Raw genomic sequence first — 20,002 nt, 5'->3', positions numbered from 1 at the left:
GCTGTCATCACCTCTTCACACAGTTAAAGGCAGTTGCACCCAACTTAGAGTGCAATTTGCTTTTCATGATGTACCTCCAAAGCTCTGTGCTCATAAAGGTTTTCATTTGGAAGGGAGCTGGCTACTGCCCCTCACTGGAAGAAGAAAACGTACATTGCCATAATGTCTGATGTACCATTTGTGGCTGATCTGAATGTTTGGAGCGCTAAAGCTGGCCAGCCCAGTGTAATGGTCAACAGCAGACACCTGGAGGTGCACAGCTGGCCTTACTATAAAAGTTTATTAATGGATTTTTTATTTTTTTCAGATACAGCTGAAAACAGGGAAAAATTAAGTAACTTGGGATGCACCATGAACCTGGCTCTATGCAAGGCACTTTGTATTAAAGAGCATATAAAGAATAAAACTCATGCTGGCTCCCCAGCAGCTTGCTGTTTCAATTCTTCATCTGAATAAATTAGAAGGACTGAATTAAAAATGCCTCTTCAGCAGCATTTGGCAGGAAACAGTGGGAAGTGTCGCCTGCAGTAGTGCAAAATTCGATCCGGACAAAGATTTTTCACTTATCTCGTCACATTGCTATTAGTAAAGCTGCATTATGCCCCCAAAACCTCTCTTATACCCAGGTGAATATTGATTGTGTTCATCTATCTCCCTGCCTGGAAGGCTCAAAGTAATAAAAATTGGTAGTTCTTAATCATCACTCACTGAAATCAGAAATAATGCTAAATTTGGTGTGTCTTGTGCGCCCCCAGGGCAAACCAGCATATCTCCACTGAAGTTAGTGGAAGTAAAGGGTGATGCTAGAAAGCTGTTCTGATGGATACAACAGGCTGGTTAATACTGAAAAGAGGCACTCCTAGCATACAATACAAATCTAGATGAGGATAAACTTAGAGGAAGAACTGTCAGGAAGAATCCAGCATTGGCAAGGTTGCAGTAGCCAACTCAAGTGTCTTTCACATCACTAACGTGTATGCAGCAAATTTTGAACACACGCTACATGATTAGGAGAGAGAAAAACCACTAAGTGTCTGTCTGCCCTGTCATAGTGTCCGTGACAAATGACTTGAATCCAACTGCAACACATTGCTAGGAGCACCCATTCCGAATGACTTCCTGCAATTTATGATCTTTAAATAGACACTTTCTTCTCTCCCTTCCCTTGTCCAAACCTTAAATCTTCAGTTAGTATGGGTCTACACAACTCCAGTAAGTTTTCAAGGAATCTGAAATAGCAGCTCTAAGAGATGGCCTCCCTAAGCATTCAATGTACTGCGTTATGAACTGTCTCACTGCCCAGCAAACCATGAACAGTTGTGTAACAAAGATCTCCCACACCTAATTTTGGTTCTGTATGTAATTTGGCTAGAGAAGTAATCATCATTGCAATGGTATAGGCCATCACACCTTTACTCCAGGAAAAGGGAATCAAATCCAAAGACTCTTGAACAGTCATCTTCATTTCCATTCTTTACTTGTCTGACCAGAGACAGAAGGAAACAAGCATGTTCAGGGTTTGGCCAGTCCATCCAGGGACAACCAAGGGGACATTAACTGTTCCACTGCAGTACAGCAGGAGGAAGCCTACCCTACATTCTCTCTGGTTTGCTCTTTATGTGACCCAAGCAAGACAATGCAGATGAGAGGCAGAAGAAAACTGGCTTGGGCTGTGCTCTGGGCTGCAGAATCTGCTCCTTTAAACCTGTACTCTCTATTGCATAGAGCTTTAAAACCTAGTTTGTGGGAGGAAGGGAACCTTTTCTTACTGCAAGGGAAACAGGCCTTTCAAACAGTTTTGATGAGCCCCTACAGTAACTCACTTTGGCATTACATAGTAATACAGCCAACAAAAATCACACAGGGGAAGCTACTGGCTCATGCAGCTGCAGAAGCCAAGGAGCAACTGGTATTGAAAAGCTTCTTCAATATTTCTAGGCAGGAACCAGGTAAACCTGAAAAGCATCATGATGCTGGCAATGTAACTTCTGTAACAGGCTAGTGACAATTTGTAATCCAGTTTGCAGCATGACTGTTTTTTCAGTGATTCCTCTATTAGCCAAAATGGAGCAGTTAAGCAAGCCAGATTTCCACTCCCATCTGCTCCCCTCACAGAAGTCCCTTCCCACCCAAGCCATGTGATGACTACACACAAGCAAATGTGATCATTGAACATTCCCAGCTGTTCAGTAATAATCTCATACCTCGGGCATTTATCATAATTCTTAGACCAAGACACAGGGCTGTGGAGCGCTTGCAATGGGTCTTATAAAATAGGGTTGCCCTCTCACCTCAGAGACAGCCTCCCAGCCACCCACATGGATGCGTGTTCTTCTAGGATACATACAGCTGCCCCAGACTACACATAACACTAGAAATAAAACAAGAGAAAGTCACTCCACCTGGCACTTGCCATGTACACAGAGGTCGGTCTCGTAAGGCCCACATGGAGTACCATCGAGGACTCTGTCTGCCACCAGCACAGGGGAATCCTTTCCCAATGGAGAGCAGAAGAGCTCACATGGCTTATCTGGAAAAAGAAATACAAAAGCAACTGCCTTTAGGAACAGGACAAACAAGTGTTTGAGGCAATGGTGATGCAGTCTCTGCATTAATTGATTTGGAAAGGTATCTGTTGATATTCTCATCTTTAAAGGAACATGAACCTTTGAATTTAAGGCCTGTGATTTCCCCATTTTAAAATATCAATATTCAAAGGGTTACATTGATGAGATTTTTTAAGACACAGAAAAACCATTTAGTCAGTACGCTTCTATGTATCTGTTTTTGAACAGAATATGTTTGTTACAGGGAAGATTCAGCAGCCTGATATGAATGACCAAGTCACTGTGTGAGCATCTCAGACAAAATTCAGGCTAGTGTCATGGTTTAATCCCAGCCAGCAACTAAGCACCATGCAGCCGCTCACTCCCTCCCTCCCCACCCAGTGGGATGGGGGAGAAAATTGGGAAAAGAAGCAAAACCCTTGGGTTGAGATAAGAACGGTTTAATAGAACAGAAAAGAAGAAACTAATAATGATAATGATAACACTAATAAAATGACAACAGCAATAATAAAAGGATTGGAATGTACAAATGATGCACAGTGCAATTGATCACCACCCGCCAACCAACACCCAGCTAGTCCCCGAGCAGTGATCCTCCGCCCCCACTTCCCAGTTCCTATACTAGATGGGACGTCACATGGTATGGAATACCCCGTTGGCCAGTTTGGGTCAGGTGCCGTGGCTCTGTCCTGTGCCAACTTCTTGTGCCCCTCCAGCTTTCTCACTGGCTGGGCATGAGAAGCTGAAAAATCCTTGACTTTAGTCTAAACACTACTTAGCAACAACTGAAAACATCAGTGTTATCAACATTCTTCGCATACTGAACTCAAAATATAGCACCATACCAGCTATTAGGAAGACAGTTAACTCTATCCCAGCTGAAACTAGGACACTACAGCCAGTGATTTTAGAAGAGCAAGTTCTCCAGTCCGTTTCTACACTTGATGGACTGACTTTTTGCATCAGTTTGCCAGTAAGAACACTTGTATACATAAATTTAAAGCATTCTTGCATACATATTACCTGCTATTTCCTTAAACTGGTATTTGTGGTCCTACCAACATTTCTGTCAGTAAACTATGCTGCTAGAATATCTAGAGAAAGAACCCCTAAACTAATTTGAAATGCATCAGTAAAGTTGCATTTTTCATCCATGTTAATGGCAATTGTTATATTATATATTTAGACCTCACTTTGGAAAAGCTACTGTTGTGTTTAACTAGAGGAGTTAAGTAAAAAAGCTTTTTCAAATATTTGTATTATTAACTGGCAGCATACAGCAGATGTCAGGGTTTGCTGACTGCATTTGCCATATGTTTAAGTAACAGATATTTAGGCAATGTAATGTTTTTCCTTTGGAGCTGACTCTGCTACTCACGGACTTGATCCAAGGAAGAACCTATAGACATTCAAATGGAAACATGTTTTGCTCTGGATAGTCAAGTACCTCCGCTCATCAGATGAAAGAGAGAAGGCTTGCCAATACATTAAGCTAAGTGGCATAGGCCTTTTCTAAGTTTCCAGTGCAATCAAAAACCTGCAATCAGCTCCCACCTGACTAATACATGTAAGTAGAGTTCAAGCACAGTGGAGATTAGCTCAAGGTTGGTTTGGATCTGTGTCTATTTAAATGCTTCTGGGTGCCGTGCTTCGATATGCTGGAAAAAGGTACTAGAGAACATTGCATGGGTGCTCTAACACGCTTCAAGAAACAGTGATACTGAGATGTGAAGCTGAGCTGCCCTCTGTCCATCTGTCTTGCTTGACAGAGGAACTACAGGCATGTTCTGTGGATGTTCAAACTCCCTGCCATGTGTCTGATGCAAAGCAAATTCACAGAGGCTGGATTTTTATTTCATTTGCAGAGTGAACAGAGGAGCTGGGAAAGCTATTGAAAGTGCAGCTTGTGCAGGAAACTGCTAGTCTGACTGCCTCTGGACAGCCTCTCTTTCTGCAGCTGTGAGATCTGCAACAGGGCAGGAGAGGTTTCTAATTTGCATTCATGGAAACTGGGGCAACATGGCTCAGGTGAGTGAGGCTTTGCTAGACAGCAGGAACAATGTTAGCTACTATCTTTTAGCAATAGCTTGTTCAGTCTTCAGGTGGCCAAAAAATGGCATATTCCCTTTCTGTGGCTGAATGAAGTTCCCACTGCAATATGCTACTAATTCTGGCAGCACTGATCAGAGAAGATCACTGAATCATCTGGGTTTTTTTCTTTTCTCTCCTGTTTACAGATCCCTCAGCAACCCATAGTTCATGATGGGAAATGGAGAAAGGAGTAAAACTGCTCACTCCTGGAAAAAACTGGGAGAGTTTTCTGTGACTGAAATTAGTCAGGGAAGTAGCTCTGCAGTATACATTCACCCAGCAAAACTACCTGGGGAGCCGGGAAGAGGGGAACAACAAGCAAAACCAGCCTGTCTCCTGGGGCATCTGAAGGAATTGTGCTCTTGGAGGGTCTGCTATGGGAACTGAAATGCTGTCTGTACACTTGTCCTGGTGTCAGACCTAATTTGTCAGTGCTAGCACAGGAAAGGGCTTATCCAGTGTCTGGTCTTCTGGTATCAGTTCCAACACCACCCTCCTCTGTTCGAGCATGTCTTCAAGATGACCAAATGAAACTAGCCTTATCTGTTTTTCAGCAGAGTGCAGCGCAAGATGTTTGTTCCTGCAGAAAGGACATTATTATGATCCTTTTTCATATCCCCCCAACATCTGGTTGAATAGTAGATGAACAGCAAGATCCAGCAAAGGAAGCATTAAAAGAATGTAGGTAGGATAGGCAATCATGCTGAAATGCCCAGAATTGACACACATCCAAAATGTCCCAGGGAATCCTTCTTTTTTTCAGTTCCAAATTATTTTGAACTTTCTAATGTTTAAATTCCCATTCCCAAATACCTGCACGTTCAGACTGGGAATCAAGTTAAGGCACTTCTCCCCCAGCATTACAAAAAGATGAGTGAAGAACTGACAGCTCTATCTTTGTTAAGAATGCTAAAAGGATAGCAGGGCAGCACCAAGAACAACTAATTGTACTTAGTCTTTCAGCTGTAGCTAAGGGGAACATACTGTAGCCTTCTCACCAACAAATGGGAGTATTGCAGATGAAATCAAGATAGGTTGGGAAACTGCAGTGAAAGAACAGCAAGGAATTACAGAGGAAGATGAAAAAACTTACCATCAACAATGACAGCTGTCAGGAGGCTTTTCTTCTTGTTGGTGTATCTGTCATGGGCCTGGCACTGTTGGTCCCTGAAGCTTGGCACACCTTTAGGGCAGGGCAAGTTCTCACACACAGTGTGCTCCACACTGGCTCCCCGGCAGTTCTTCCCACCTGGCCCCGGGCTGTCGCAGGAAAGACAAACCAGGGTCAGCAGGAACAGCACAGCTTCTTACAGGCACACCTTCACCTAATTTTCCCTGTCCAAGGCAACTCTTGAAATAGCAGGAAGGATCCTTCCTCTCAGATGTTCCTCGCTGGAGGGCAAATCCTGCTCTCAGTGGCTCTGACAGAAAATTATTCAAGTTCCATTCTGGATCTATAATTGGCTTATTATAACAGATGCTCTGGAGTACTTCAGAAGCATGTTCTTTTGTAGTAACCTACACACAGATCAATAAACAGGAGCTGCCTACACATTGCACACCTCAGATAAGAGGTAATCCAAAATGCTACTCACCTGTGAGCACTAAGCAGCCTTCTTAGAAGATATAGAGTGTTTAACTGTTTGTATTCTGGTCACAAACCAAGGGATGTGACTAATTTTGCACTGCTGATCTAAATTGCTTCTTTGACTTCAATAGCAATTCATTCCTGTCCTAGCCTGTTTTCACATGGAGCAGGTAAATGACCGAGAAAGAGTGAAGAGAATGTGTGTATGTGTACCAGGAGTTTCAGAACAGGACTTGAAGTAAGGCAGTCCCAAACTTTGGGTTCTACCGTGACATCAGGCCTGAGCTCTGACTAACTATTCCTGTGACCTGGGACAAGTTCCTTAACTGATGGTGACTTGTGAGGGTTAGGCTTTGGAAGGTGCACTGAGCATGACACCTAAAGTCTAAGTATTATTTATATTTGCACAGTCAGGCAGTTCAGAAGATAATCTGTGGTTCCATCACAAATACCAAAGTTAAGTATTTACATTCTTAATGGGGAACCTGGAGGCACCAAGGTTATGTTACTGTGCCCAGGATCACACCAAATACCCAAGGCAGAGGCAGGCAACCCAAAATATTTCACCTTTCTCTTCTCACCATTTGCTTTGACTCTGCCTCAAACACTCTTAACAATGGAGAGACAGCAAACATCTCTTCAGCACACATCCTCTAAGGTTCTGTCTTCAGCAGTTTGAAAAGAAAATAACATAGAAGTAGCTATAATCTGTGCCATAAGTAGGGTGTCCAGAAACAAATCTGTGCAGCAGATAATCTCCATCCATGAAAACCATGCCATTTTACACATTTGTTTTTTAAACATGCAGGAAAGGCCACTAATCCAACATCAGGATTAAGCACCTGCAAAATCTATTTATTCTTATTTATGATTCCCTAGAGAAGAAGGAAAACTCAAACTCTCAACAATAGCCTATGTTTTCTTTGCAAAACAAAACAAAACACAAACAAAAAACCCCAGTAAGCAAAAGACTTAGCCATCCTAACAGATAATTTCTTTAGCTACTTGCTCATATTCTCCTGAATTTGTCACACACCTATCTCCCCAGCTGTAATCAGCAAAGACGGATAATGTTCTTCCTTTTCTTTAACAGAAGGCTATAAAAAGCAACTCCAGCCAAATTCCAGATTTTAGCAGTATGACAGTTCATTCCAAAAGCTTCTTCCCCCCTCCCTCCCAGAAGAGCAATGAACATCAGGTTATATCACTCAGCTAATTAGAAACCAAGGCCCTCATTGTATATCATTTATCTGTGTAAGTGGTCCTAGCAAGAGTTGCCCTGTTCATTTACACACTGGCTGCAGGACTGGGTCTTTGATTTCCTAGCTGTTCTGGACTTGATGAATTCAGCATTTGGTGCAACAGAAACGTGATTCTGCACAGAAGAATCCGAATTTCACCGAATTTCAACCTAGATCAAATTTTTACAGTAGCTCCATTAATCCCAGAGTGTTTTGGTTTTGGTTTTTTTTTAGTGGAAATGCTGATCTCCAATGACACTGTAACATCACAGAGAGTCACCAGAAGAACAGCTTGAACAAAAGCCTGCTTGCACTGCTAACACCTCTTTTCTGCCATGGACACGTGCAAGGCAGCAGATGTGCTGAGGCTAACCCAGAAATCTTTTGGGAGGATTGTGTCTGCTGCCTTAGACTGGATGAGAAAGACACTCAGTCCAGATGACTAGAAGCATGACACAGGCTTCTTTGCACATGAACCCTGCACTTACATAAAGACATTAGATACAGGAACTTTGGTTTCAGCACCATCTCTTTGGCTACAGCAAAAGAGATGTAGTCATTGAACATAAGTGACTCTGTGCATGTTTGCATGTACAGGCACAGGAAAAGGAAGAGAAAAAAAAAAAAAAAAAAAAAAGAAAGCAGTCAGAATACCCAAAGAGTAACAGAGCACTCTCTTGAGAGCAGGGTATCAAGCTGATGGCCATGGAACAGGAGACACAGCAGGACTACTATTCACTGTGCTCATCAGCAGTTGCTTTGGCTTTAATCTTGAGATGTCATTAACTTGTGAGGGACTTTCTATGAGTTTGCCAATGCAGACCGGAAGCAAGCAGCTCTCACTGTTGGTAATAATGGTCACTGGCAATACCAAAGTAATAGCCAAATCCATTAGGAGACAGAGACTTCCTGAGCACCCACCACTCCCAGTCAGTGGGAGCTGCAAGAACATAGTGCCTTTTGGCCTGCACTCCTCTGCTCAGCCATTCAGCAGCCTGAGTTGTCTTCCCTTTGTAATTAAGGAGTAAAGTGAACTGCCTCCTCCTGATGTAGTTTCTCCCAAATTTAAAGAGTTGGATGCACTCATCTCATCAGCCACAAAACAACAGAGCATCCCACAGATCTGGGGGATGTTTCTACTTCCAGTAATCCAACAAAAAACAATATACCTAACAAGATCTTCCTGCCTCAGCTCCCCTCTGTCCAACAGCATCATACTTTATTTCACAGTATGTTGCTGCTTTCTGCTAAACTAATTCTAGTAAAACACTAGTAGAATATACAGCATCTATTCAAGGGGTTCAGGAACACCAGATAAACAGACTTGGACAGGCAGTCAGAGAAATGGACAAGACATAGCTCTGCCATGCTGATTATGTTCTGCTCTGTTACTGTTTGGGTAGGGAATGCAGAATTACTGACTAATCTTTTACTTAACTACCTATGTAATAGTATTTCAGTATTACAGGCCTCTTGGCATGTTTAAACAGGATACTGAGGGTTTTCATCATGCAAGATGAAGAAAACCCATGACAGTCACTCTCTCTGGTCTCCCACAAACAGTTACCTAGCACTTGTTCATACACCTTTCTTTTCCTGCTTCACTCCATTTTTGCAGCTTCATCTTTGTGTCCCTTCCACCTCTCCAAATGCTGAGGCCAAGATTTTGGGCATCATCTCTATCAGATTCTGCCAAAGAATCCAAAGGAAAAGATCCTTGTAATCCCAGGTCCCAAGCCCTGTATAATATGGGCTCTAGCACTGCCTGGGATTTCCAATAAACAGTATAATTCAATCAATGACACGTGCCTGAAACAGTGACTGTGCGAGATCTCCTGGTAGACAACTTCATGGCCATCTTCCACTGTATTTATGCCAAGAGAATACACCCACTAATGGAACTGAAGAAATCAAAGCCCATTTATACTACTGTGACCCTTTTACATGACAAGAGGGGACTGGAGAAGGGGTGGAGATCTCATTCTGGTGTTCTGTTTAAGCCAGTGGTTTTCTCTTCAATCCCACTGTATAACAATAGTCCAAAGCCTAGACAAGAACACAATGCAGTACAACTCAAAAGTCCGCACGTGCAAACTGGCTCATGACACGCTGCCTTACAATCATTTGGAGGCAATGCATGCAAATACTCAGAGAAATTATAGAGAGAAAAAACCAAATCAAACAGTGAAGCAACTGGTTTAAAAATACTGATAGTCCCACAGGCTCAAAAGTCAGCTGGCAGGAGTAGAGACTCCAGTTAAAAAAAAAAATCCCAAAACCAAATATATATAAAATAAAAGATAAATCCCTCAGCCAATATTTTTGGACAGTGAATAAACCAGCTGCAGAAGTGGACTGATGCCAGGAATTTGAAGCAAAAGAAGATCACGTGTGTATTCCCAGCCAAGAATGTATATGAGCAAGAAAATTTTAAAATCAGTGTGCAATCTTGGAGGGAGCATTTCCTGTAATTTAAGGAACGATGATGAATGGATTTAGGTTTGGTCAGCACTGTGGTTAAAGAGACTTTTTGTAGCTGACAGCAAAGAAATCAGCTCAGTTCCTTGTTCAGGGAAATGAGCTGGTAAAAATCAAGCCTTGACATTATAGACATGCAATTGCAGTTCAGCATTATTTAATGAGAGGAATAAACAAAAGTATCCCTTTCACATGAATACAGCTCAGCAGCAGCCACTGTGTGCCTACCCATCATCAGTCTTCAAAGTGACTATGTTGCTAGCCAGAATTTCAGCCCCTATTTTAAAAGTTTCCTGTGCTTTGTGGTGAAAACCTTAAAATATGAATAAAGTTAGAGATACACAACTTGGAGGGCTGCTCTCAAGATTGTGAGCACCCTCACTCATCTCAGAAGCTATAATGCACACAAACAGGGGTGGTCAGTTAAATGACCACCATGGTAACCTGTTCAGGCCTCCCATAAGAAGAAAAGACTTCCAGATGTGCCTCAGTTGATCTGAAGGATGAAGGATGGCACATGGGAGATGATAACACTTACATTTCTTCCCGAATCAGAAAAAAATCCAAGTCCACGCAGAGATCATAGGCTTATTTGTAGTCACTGTGCAGGAGCTAAACAGCACCCACTGCACTCTGTGTGCAGAACTTTCCTTTTCATATGCAGCACATCTTGATGTACAGTATATCTCAAGGTGCTTTACCAACACAGCTATATGACACTAGGACCACTGTCAGCCACTCTTTCACTTCCCAAGCCCAGAGCCAGCACTCCCTGCAAAACTGATCTCTAAGACATACTGGCTCAGTTTCGTCTGTAGATCGAGATCAACTCCTCCTCATTGACTGCAGTGCTAGAGAGGAAATACAGTATAATTTTTTCTGCCAAACTGCATGTTTTTAATTCAATTGTATCTACATTTGAATTGTTGCACTGGGGCACTTCCAATGGTAACCCTTCAAGCCACTTCCACAGAACCTACTTCACTCTGAGTCACTCCAGGATTTTGGCCCGGTCCTTGCTGCTTGTGAATATGAAACCTCTCATGTCCTCTGCACAGCTCTGCTGCCTGTTTCTTCCCTGTACTCTTGCAGCAAGGGTTGTCTAAGTCCTACATGCAAAAAGAAATCAGCAAGATGTTAAGACTTACGGGGGATTGTCGCATTTCCGCTGTCTGAACCGCACTCCTGTGCCACACGTCCGGCTGCACATGCTCCACTGACTCCACATGCTCCAGTCTCCATCAACATGCTCAGGGATGGGAGTTTTACTGACACACTCCCCAGCTCGGCACCACTGAAATGCAATTGTGTTAGCACAGGCTGGAAAGAAGCCCTGATCTTGCAAACATTCCTGCACAGGTGGACTTAAAAGGATGCCTGAGAGATTACAACAAGCCCATGTTTAAGTTTCTAGAGATTCAAGGCTTCAGTGAGGTGGAGGTGGGAGGAGGCAAAAGGGACAAGTGAAACATAGAAATTTAAGTGTCACCCTCAACAAACCCCTGAAGGGAGTTCTCTCATTAAAAAAAATAGTCACAGAATTGAGCCCCTTGCTTTATAAAGCAGATAATAATCTAAGTGCTAAGAGTTAAAGCCACACTCTTCACAGAAACTGAGTCCAAGAAATTATATCCCAAAGCAATGTCTTCATCAGCAGTGTTCCCAGTATGTACAAAATAATTGAGGTATTTTGGACCTAACTTGGCTAAAGCCCCAAACAACCTTTGATTCTAATAGGTTGCTCTGGCTCCTGACCAAGAAGCAAACTTGGCCTATTCTGCTCTGTCCAGGATATGATACAGTAAGCACTGCTAAGCAGTCTTACAAAAGAATCACCAGGACTCCTGTAGTTAGAAAAACATATATCTAAAAATCTTCTGTCTCAGGTTCCTTGTCATGCTTTCCAGGACCCAGCTTTTCTTGTCATTGTTTATCTTTATTTGCAAGCAAAGAAAAGGTCTCTCATCTTTGATTTTAGCAATAAAGTTTTTAATTTTACCCTTTCTTACCTCCCCAACCGTACAACATACAAAAAATATTCAAATCCAAAACAAGTATGGGGCTGGCAGTTATGAAACCAGTCAAGTTCCTTTGTAGCCTAAGAAGTTAGCAGCTGCACTGGGAGAATCAACCACATACATTTGTGAACCACATAGCACCTAGCACAGCCAATCTCAGAGGTTAAACATGTTCACCTAAGTCAAATTCTGTTCACACTCTAGGTCAGCTGGGAGGCAGCAGCTGAGTCTCAGTAATTCTCACCCTTATGACATTGAAGCCAGTTACTGGAATGGTGATTTTCACCGGAGGGAGATCCACTAATCCGAGAATTTATCTTGTGTTTCTTGTAACAATTTTCTACATTGACGTGGATTCTAGAAAGTCCACATATGCCTTAGTCATCTGAGTATATACATACAGTACAGCAAATGATACTTCAAATCTAACATCGCTGAATTTGAGCTCAACACATTTTGAGCTACTTTTAGAAACTATAAAGTTTTAGTAGCTTCTTTTTCTTTCACCATCTTTCTCCACTCCCCAAATGTCAGCCTAAATTCTCTCCACACTTTCTACCTCAAATATAGCCAAGAACACTACTACCTTAGCTTACACTGAAAGAACGCCTCACTCATGAAACACCACTGGCAGCAATGAACAGAAGTGACAGGAGCGAGCTACTACCTAATATGACTCGCAGGGTACTCAGTCTGTGCACTTAGCAGACTGAGGCAGGGGTTTTCCTGCAGTGTTTGTAGAATGCCTAGACCACAAGAACTTGACTACTGAGGTCTCCAGAGGCTACTGAATACACGTAACAAGATCAGAAAGACTTAACCCAATCCAGCTGTTAATTGAGCAGTTTCTGTAACAGAATCAGTATAAAATATGGGTTTATGGCAAATACTGAACATCTTGGAAACATTATTCCACAGGCAATGCTGGAAAAAACAAAGTGACTGCTACTGAGCATTTTGATTACCTTGTCTGCGCCACATTCAGTGCCATCCAGAGGGGGGTCCAACTTTGTTTTACAGGATGTATCTCCTTCCACTAGGCACCAGAGCCCAGCACACATCAAATGCTGTAATCACAAAGTATTTATTACTTTTGGAGATGTCAGCTATCATTATGGGATACACTGCAAAGCTCAGGCAGTCTTTCTCAAGTGAAACCAGAAGCATCTAGTTGGTTTGGGAGCAATTAATTTTTAAGGATAGATTGGCTTTAAGTGGTGGGGTTAGAAACATAAAAGCGATTGATGGATGCCATTGTCAGGAACAAAACCCACCCAAAACAAGAAGTGCATTATTTAAACAGATTTCTTTTCACAAAAATAAATCTGGCCATTAAAAAAGAATCCTATATGGGAGGCCAAGATGGGTGCTTTGGAACCATGCTACATGCTTAGATGTCCAAGCTGCTCAATTACTTGTATTTTTTAAAAAGTTACTCAAGTAACACAGTCAGTCCTGCTGGACCTGGTGGTAGCTATAATCAGACAGCAATGCCCCTTGAGAGAAGATCTTAAGGCGGAATGAGAAACAGGAAAGGATTTCATGGTGTGCCATGCAGCAGAAGAGGAGCTTGGTGACAGGCAGAGGCAAAATTAGTAAGGTTTGGCGGTGAGAAGTAGCTGCTAGAGACCAATGTGCTAGAGAAGGTGAAAAGTGAGATGTGAGGGCAAGCACAGCAAGAGGTACAGCACATCTCGCTACCAGACTTGAAACACATTCTGGGTATCATTACTCAACATTGCTGCTCTGCTCAGCCAATGTGTGTTGGAAGGATATTAATGCTGACCACACTTGCGTGATCTGTCAGGTCAATACGTTTTCAGAATTTGAGAAAAAGAATTAGGAAAAGGGGCTTTACATTGTTAACATTTTCCACAGCATCCACTGTGCTTTGCATTCTATGAAAGCGGATGATTTCAATACAGTGCTACAGATCTGAGTACCAAAAAAAGAGAAAGAAGAGTTACATTTCTTTCCACTATTGTTCACATTTCAATGTAATGGTAAAAAGAGAAGCCTGACTCTAGTGCCAGCTGGTCTTGTCAAGATTTATTGCACCTCATTAAATAGTTGAGTCAACACGCTTCAACCTTATGGTTCTTTCACAATGTAATGTAAGAGACTGTGGGTGCATGTGTGTTTTGTGTACATGCATGTTGGTATGTCTATATAAAATAGATCTGTACGGCAGAGGGTGCAGATGAGATAAATCCCAATACCAAGAGTGATGATGTAGAACATACTGAAACAAAATAGCAGCAGTATCTGCATCCTGTTTTATTTCCACATTTCTTTCTGGAAAAAGGATTTTGCACTATTTAAACCAAAAGAACATTCACAAAAACTAGAAGCAGACAGCAAAATTCAGCAACATCTGTATTAACCACAACACAGAAAGTCATTGTCAAACAAACAAACAACAGCAAATACACCAGGGAAGCCTAAATCAATGAATTTTCAAGACATTTTCCCTGAACTAATAGAGCATATGGGAAAATATCAGACTTTAGTAATTTTGACTAAATGACTGTGAATAATTAGTGCTTTACCCACAGCTCTGAAAGCACTTAAGCACCAATTAGCCACAAGAGTATCAGAGACTGTTTTACAGATAGGTATACTGAGGCAGAAGATTTGACAACCCCGAGTTTTCAGAGCTTACTGAGAAATCACTTATGCCAAACTGCAACTCCCAGATTCTCAAAACCCTGCCTTCCCTGGAGAGGACTAAAATCAAAAAGTACATCAATTAACTGTCCACAAGTGTTACAGAAAGAACACTAATCTAGGCAATAAACCATTTAAACTGAAAAAGCTTTTCCCCAAAATACCAAACTTACAGCTCTGGAGGATGCTTGTTTTCCTAGTTGTAAATCTACAGTACCCTTGCATCTGGTTTAACTCACTGGGATCTAAAGGTGATGGGTTATTCTTTGTATTAAGAGTACACATATGAATGATTTAAAAGGACTAAAAAATGGTTAAGATATGTTAAAAGCATGTCACAGACCTAAGTGGAAGGTATCATAAAAGGTTCTAGCCATGGTGGCAGGACATGCTACATGTAGCTAAGGACACAATTAAATGCAGTCTATGAACACGATAGACTTGCTAAACTAACAGCTTCTTTGCCATTACGAATAATTGTATTGGTGACCTATAAATGTTGTTACTGTTAAGCCAAGTTCAGGAATTAGCTGACAATCTGGACTCTCCATCAATGATTGTGGACAGTAACCTTGTGAAGGTGCTACGAGCAATGCCTCCTTTCAAACTGTGGTTGGGGAATACCAATACGTAAGATGAAGGGAAGCTTCAGAGATGAACAGTGCAGATAGTAAGTATTTCCACTTTTCTAGGCTTCAGCCCCTCTCTTACATATAACCACAAAACTTCAGAGCAGAATGTGATGAGAGACCCTCCAGCCTGATCTCTTGAATGACCCAGACAGACATTTTGCCCCGTGGTTCCAGAAGGAAACCCTCTGTTTCTGCTTTCTGTCAGAAAGACATCCTGGCTGAAGATGTAATGGAATTAACTACATCCCTAAAGTTATTCTAGATGCATATGAACACCATTGATAAACATCTGTGCATTATGCAAGGCCAGTATTTGTTAAGCTTCAGCTTCAAGTCCCTGGATCTTAAGCTGCATGTAAATTAGTCAGGGTTAAATTCTCCTCTTTGATGTAAAACTGGGAGGAGGAAGGGGGGGGGGAGTAGAAACAGAAAGTCATAAAAATGAAGCAGCTTTCTGTACAATTTTGGTTGCCAGCCAGCCAGAATTTCTCCACAGCCCACAAGAACGTGGAAGGTGATAAAGCCAGCTAACATGCCCAGGTATGAGCCATGGCCTGGGGGAAACAACAGGCACAGCTAACCTCCAACAGGTGTGTCTGTACCCACAGAACTACAGAACTGAGCCCAGCCTATGGATACAGCCGGTGCAAATATTCACGTACATGTGTGTATATATATATGTATATGTTTTTGCGTATACATACATGTATACACAGACGTGCACACACACATATATTTATAGGGAGATAACTAAAGGAAAAATCCCTCTTAGCAACACCAACCTTTCTGAAATTTCCCATCTTTAAGGTATGGAAAACATAGGATTTTTATAGTATCCCTGTGTTTGACTCAGAATACTAAATGCAAAGCATATTTCAGGAAACAGTTACAGAAAAATCTGGTAACTGCGCTTCAGCTCTGTGTTCTAGTGCCATACCACTACAAAGCTCAAACACTCGTTAGTGCAGTCCCCTGTATTTAATACAGCATTCAGATACCCCAGCAAAGATTAAACCATCAGCTTTGGTATTGTATGTTCCAAAGATGTTTTATCACATTAATAGCTCATTTCAAAAGAGATCATATATCCTCCTCAGCTACAATAGAAACCCAAACAGAAATCCCCATTAAACAGTCCTATAGCTAACCAGTCGCAGTGACTGACTTTTTAATAGTTAAATAGCCAGCTTTGTGGGGAAATATCAAAGTAAGAAATGGCAGGACTTGAAAGGAAGTTGCTTGTATGCGAGTGGCAGTTCAGAGCTTACACTGATGTAGAAGAAGCCATCAAAAGAGCTGTATTACTGCTAATTGTAAATTCAGCAGCCAGCTTTTAGACAGCAGGTGTCTGCCTGCAAAGTCTTCCCTACAGCATTCAAAAAGTGCCAGTTAGGATTTTCCAATGATAGATATTTTTCACTGGAAAAATATTGATTTGTTGAAACTGTCTGTAGGGAAAGGTCATCTTTGGATCAGCTCCCAGTCTGAAATATTTCCAAGAGCAAAATAAAATTAAAAAAAGTGAGTTGGCTGCTGAAAAGTAATTTTTCAATAAAAATTTAATTTTTTTTTCTTAAATTGCAATGGTTGTTCAACTGAACCTTTAAGGAATTTATACAGGCAGGAAAAAAAAATTAAAAAACTAAATAAAAATGGAATTTTTATAAAGGTGCAAATTTTAGACTCTCAAAAAATCCTGGAAGATAGGAAAACTTGTCTGCACAGCTGTTAGAAACCAGTCCTGAGAGAAGTCACAGTCCGGAAACTCCCAAACTAGAAGATATCTGCTCGGCAGGTGAATGACGCTTCCAATTACAGGTATTATAATGGCATCTATTTGAGAAAGGTGCCTTACTGTGCCAGGTGTTTTCTCTTCCTCAGAGAACTTGCAATCTAAACAGACTCCTGGGAGCTGGGAAATAAAGGAAGCTTTATCCCTCTGTTATAGGTGGGAAGATGAGGAACAGAAAAGGATTAAATGTCTTGCTGGAAGTCTGCTGGGACACAAGCAAAACCGCTGCTCAGAGCTCTGCAGTCCTCCGCTTAGTGTCAGAGCCACAGGCTCACACTGCCTGATCTAGCTAAACTTCAGGGTAAAACCAGAAACAACTCCTGGGATACTCCCAGCAACATGTCTGCCTGTGGGCCTTCCCACCTTTCACAGCTTTTCATACTTTTTCACAACAAATACTGTTTCTGAAGATGGTGTTTACCTTACATGTAACTCCATCCCATACGTGTGCCAGCACAGACTTGCAGCGTGTGAAGTGCTACGACCACTCACATGCAGCTCTAGGGAAGTAATCTATTTTAGGTTCTTTTACTCAGTGCTGCAGCTGGAAATGAGAAGCCAGAATTAATTCAGCCAGCTCTTTGCCCACAGGCAGTAAGTCTAGAGTCTCCTAGTTTCTGGGTTAGCTATTGCATCACCACTGTTACTAAAATCAGCATGATTCTGCCCAGTGACCTCATATGGTCTCAGTGAGAAAAAAGGGCTCACAATACTTCCCTGTCTCAAAGCCTCAGATTACTACCTACAAGGGGGAGCTTCCAAACCTCCAAAGCGTAAAGAGAATCCAAAGAGTAAAGACGTCCTTCCCACCAAGGAACTACTCTACCGAAGCTTGTTCATTCCCTACACATTCACTCCCTCACCTTGGATTAATCCAAAAAAAGAAACACTTACTTCTCCTGAGAATTAATTTGTTCCTGGTACCTATAGCTCACTGGAAAGAGGAACCTCTTATTTCTAGCAGCAGAGTTAAAACACCATGAAACCAATTTTGCTGTCAAAATGAGGGGATTATGAAGAAGGACTTAGAAAGAGTAAATATCCTTAAGGAAGAGGAGCAAGAGACCACATAACACACAGGCATGCTTATAAATAGGCTGGCTTTCAATGAAGTATCAGATCTCTCTTCTTTTGCCAAGGTTTTGGCTTGGCATATAGCTAACCATGAAAGAAAACATACTCATAAACAGAATCCTAATTAACACCTATTAAGTACAATAAACACACAATTTACACATGTTTTCCTGTTCAAAACACTATGTATATGTTCTTGAAGCCTCACAGTATGCTTCTGAGGAGGAATTCTTTACACAACAAGGTGAGAAAAACAATGCCTCCAATTTCTACACTGTTGCTGCCTTTAATTTTGGGTGCATAAACAACTGACAATCTACAATGGATCACAAGGGAGGTGAGTACTGGTGTTTGCCACTGCTATTAGATTGAGCTTCTTGCTGTTGAAAACTAGATGAAAAGTATTCAAAATCAGAATCCTGTAAATTGGAAGGCACTTTTGAAAAGGAGCCATGTGCTGCCCCAGACAAGGTAACTGTGAAGCTTGGATACACGTATCAGTGGCCAGCTGCTGACCTTTCTCTAGAGCTGACATTCCAAGGAACAAGTGCTACGTCCAACAGTGGAAGTATCTGTCTATCTGTCCAAATGACAGACCTGATCCAAAAGTTAAAGGAAGGCTTGGTAAAGAATCACAAGGACTATCCTAGAATATTCAGGCAACGGTCAATATCCACTAACTTCTCATTTTAACAAAACTGGGCAACAATCGCACAAATTCATAATGTGTAATTTTATTCATTAATGACAAAGTAGAATTGATTTATTTACTGTTGGACAGAAAACATCTCAGACTGTATTATAAAAACCAATAATACAATCATCTTAGATGCAAACAGAAAAGGTTTCTTAAAAAACATTTCCCTATTTTCACTACCTAGTGATCACCTTGTTTCTTCAGAACATACAGAAACACATGTGCACATTATGCTTGTTGGATGAACAGGACCAATAACCTGCCTGCTTAGAGCCAACAAACAAATACAGAGTTGATTCCCCTTTATATTAGTTTTTTCATCAGTGTAACTCCATTAACTCAATGAACAGCCTCTTCATCAAAACTTGTGTGAGTGGAAACTCACCAACATCAGACATAAGCGTATAAAATCAACAAGACTGTTTTAACTCTTGAGGAAATAGCCCCTGACAGTTAAAGAACTCTTAAGGAAATGGTCCTTGAGAGTTAACTGCTTTCCAGTGCTACCCTTTACCTTGTAGAACAGTACAAAAAATTCAACAGTCATTTCCGAGATTTGTTAATGTTCTGTATCAGAGAAAACAAAACAAACTGAACCCAGCAAACTTGAAGGGTGTCACGCTAGGTTTGGTTCTCTGAGCTAGATGGCCTGATATGCATCACTCCAACTACCAACACATGGATCCCATATGAAATGTACCCTTATATATATATGGAGCGATACCAAGAGCTTTTCTGATCTACAACTAAAACGCAAGAATGTTTCCTCTTTGCCTTTCAGGGAGAAAGACAAAATATCTGTCAGGTCCCAAAACAGTAACTTACCGTGACACACTGCTCGTCACAGACAGATTTGGATGTATAAGGTTTGAATGAAATTAACCGGTTATAATCTTCAGTCAAACAGCCTTTCTAACAGCAGATGAAAGCCAAAGGATTAGAAAAATCCAGAACTCTCATGTTTTGACAATGTTAGCAAAGGGAAAACCAGGCTATTCAAGAGCTGCTCAAAACACACTTACAGACAGGAAGATGAGCCCTGACCCCTCTAGAGCGGATGCAGCAGGGATCTTTTGCCAAGTGTGCCATCATCTCTCATAGTAAAACTGCTCCTAGGGCTCTATGAATGGCTGTGATGGCTCATGGTAGATGATAAG

General features: G+C 41.5%; 1 protein-coding gene across 2 annotated transcripts in view; it reads right to left on the bottom strand.

The window, feature by feature from the left end:
• ADAMTS17 (ADAM metallopeptidase with thrombospondin type 1 motif 17) overlaps positions 1 to 20,002 on the bottom strand; it is a 201,234-nt gene that overhangs the window by 72,958 nt on the left and 108,274 nt on the right. For both annotated transcript variants that reach the window (XR_008238279.1, XM_052808107.1), the window contains exons 11-14: positions 12,949 to 13,050; positions 11,114 to 11,259; positions 5,752 to 5,918; positions 2,403 to 2,530 (exon numbers count right to left, since the gene is read on the bottom strand). Coding sequence is in view for 1 of the 2 variants with exons in the window: in XM_052808107.1 (XP_052664067.1) it covers positions 2,403 to 2,530; positions 5,752 to 5,918; positions 11,114 to 11,259; positions 12,949 to 13,050 (543 nt within the window). In the remaining variant the exon portion in view is untranslated. The remainder of the gene's footprint in view (positions 1 to 2,402; positions 2,531 to 5,751; positions 5,919 to 11,113; positions 11,260 to 12,948; positions 13,051 to 20,002) is intronic.

This window comes from Harpia harpyja, chromosome 14 (assembly GCF_026419915.1).
Source record: "Harpia harpyja isolate bHarHar1 chromosome 14, bHarHar1 primary haplotype, whole genome shotgun sequence".
In the NCBI taxonomy this organism is placed as follows: domain Eukaryota; kingdom Metazoa; phylum Chordata; class Aves; order Accipitriformes; family Accipitridae; genus Harpia; species Harpia harpyja.
Note: the sequence above shows the minus strand (reverse complement) of the source record. Positions and strands in the feature narration are given on the sequence as shown.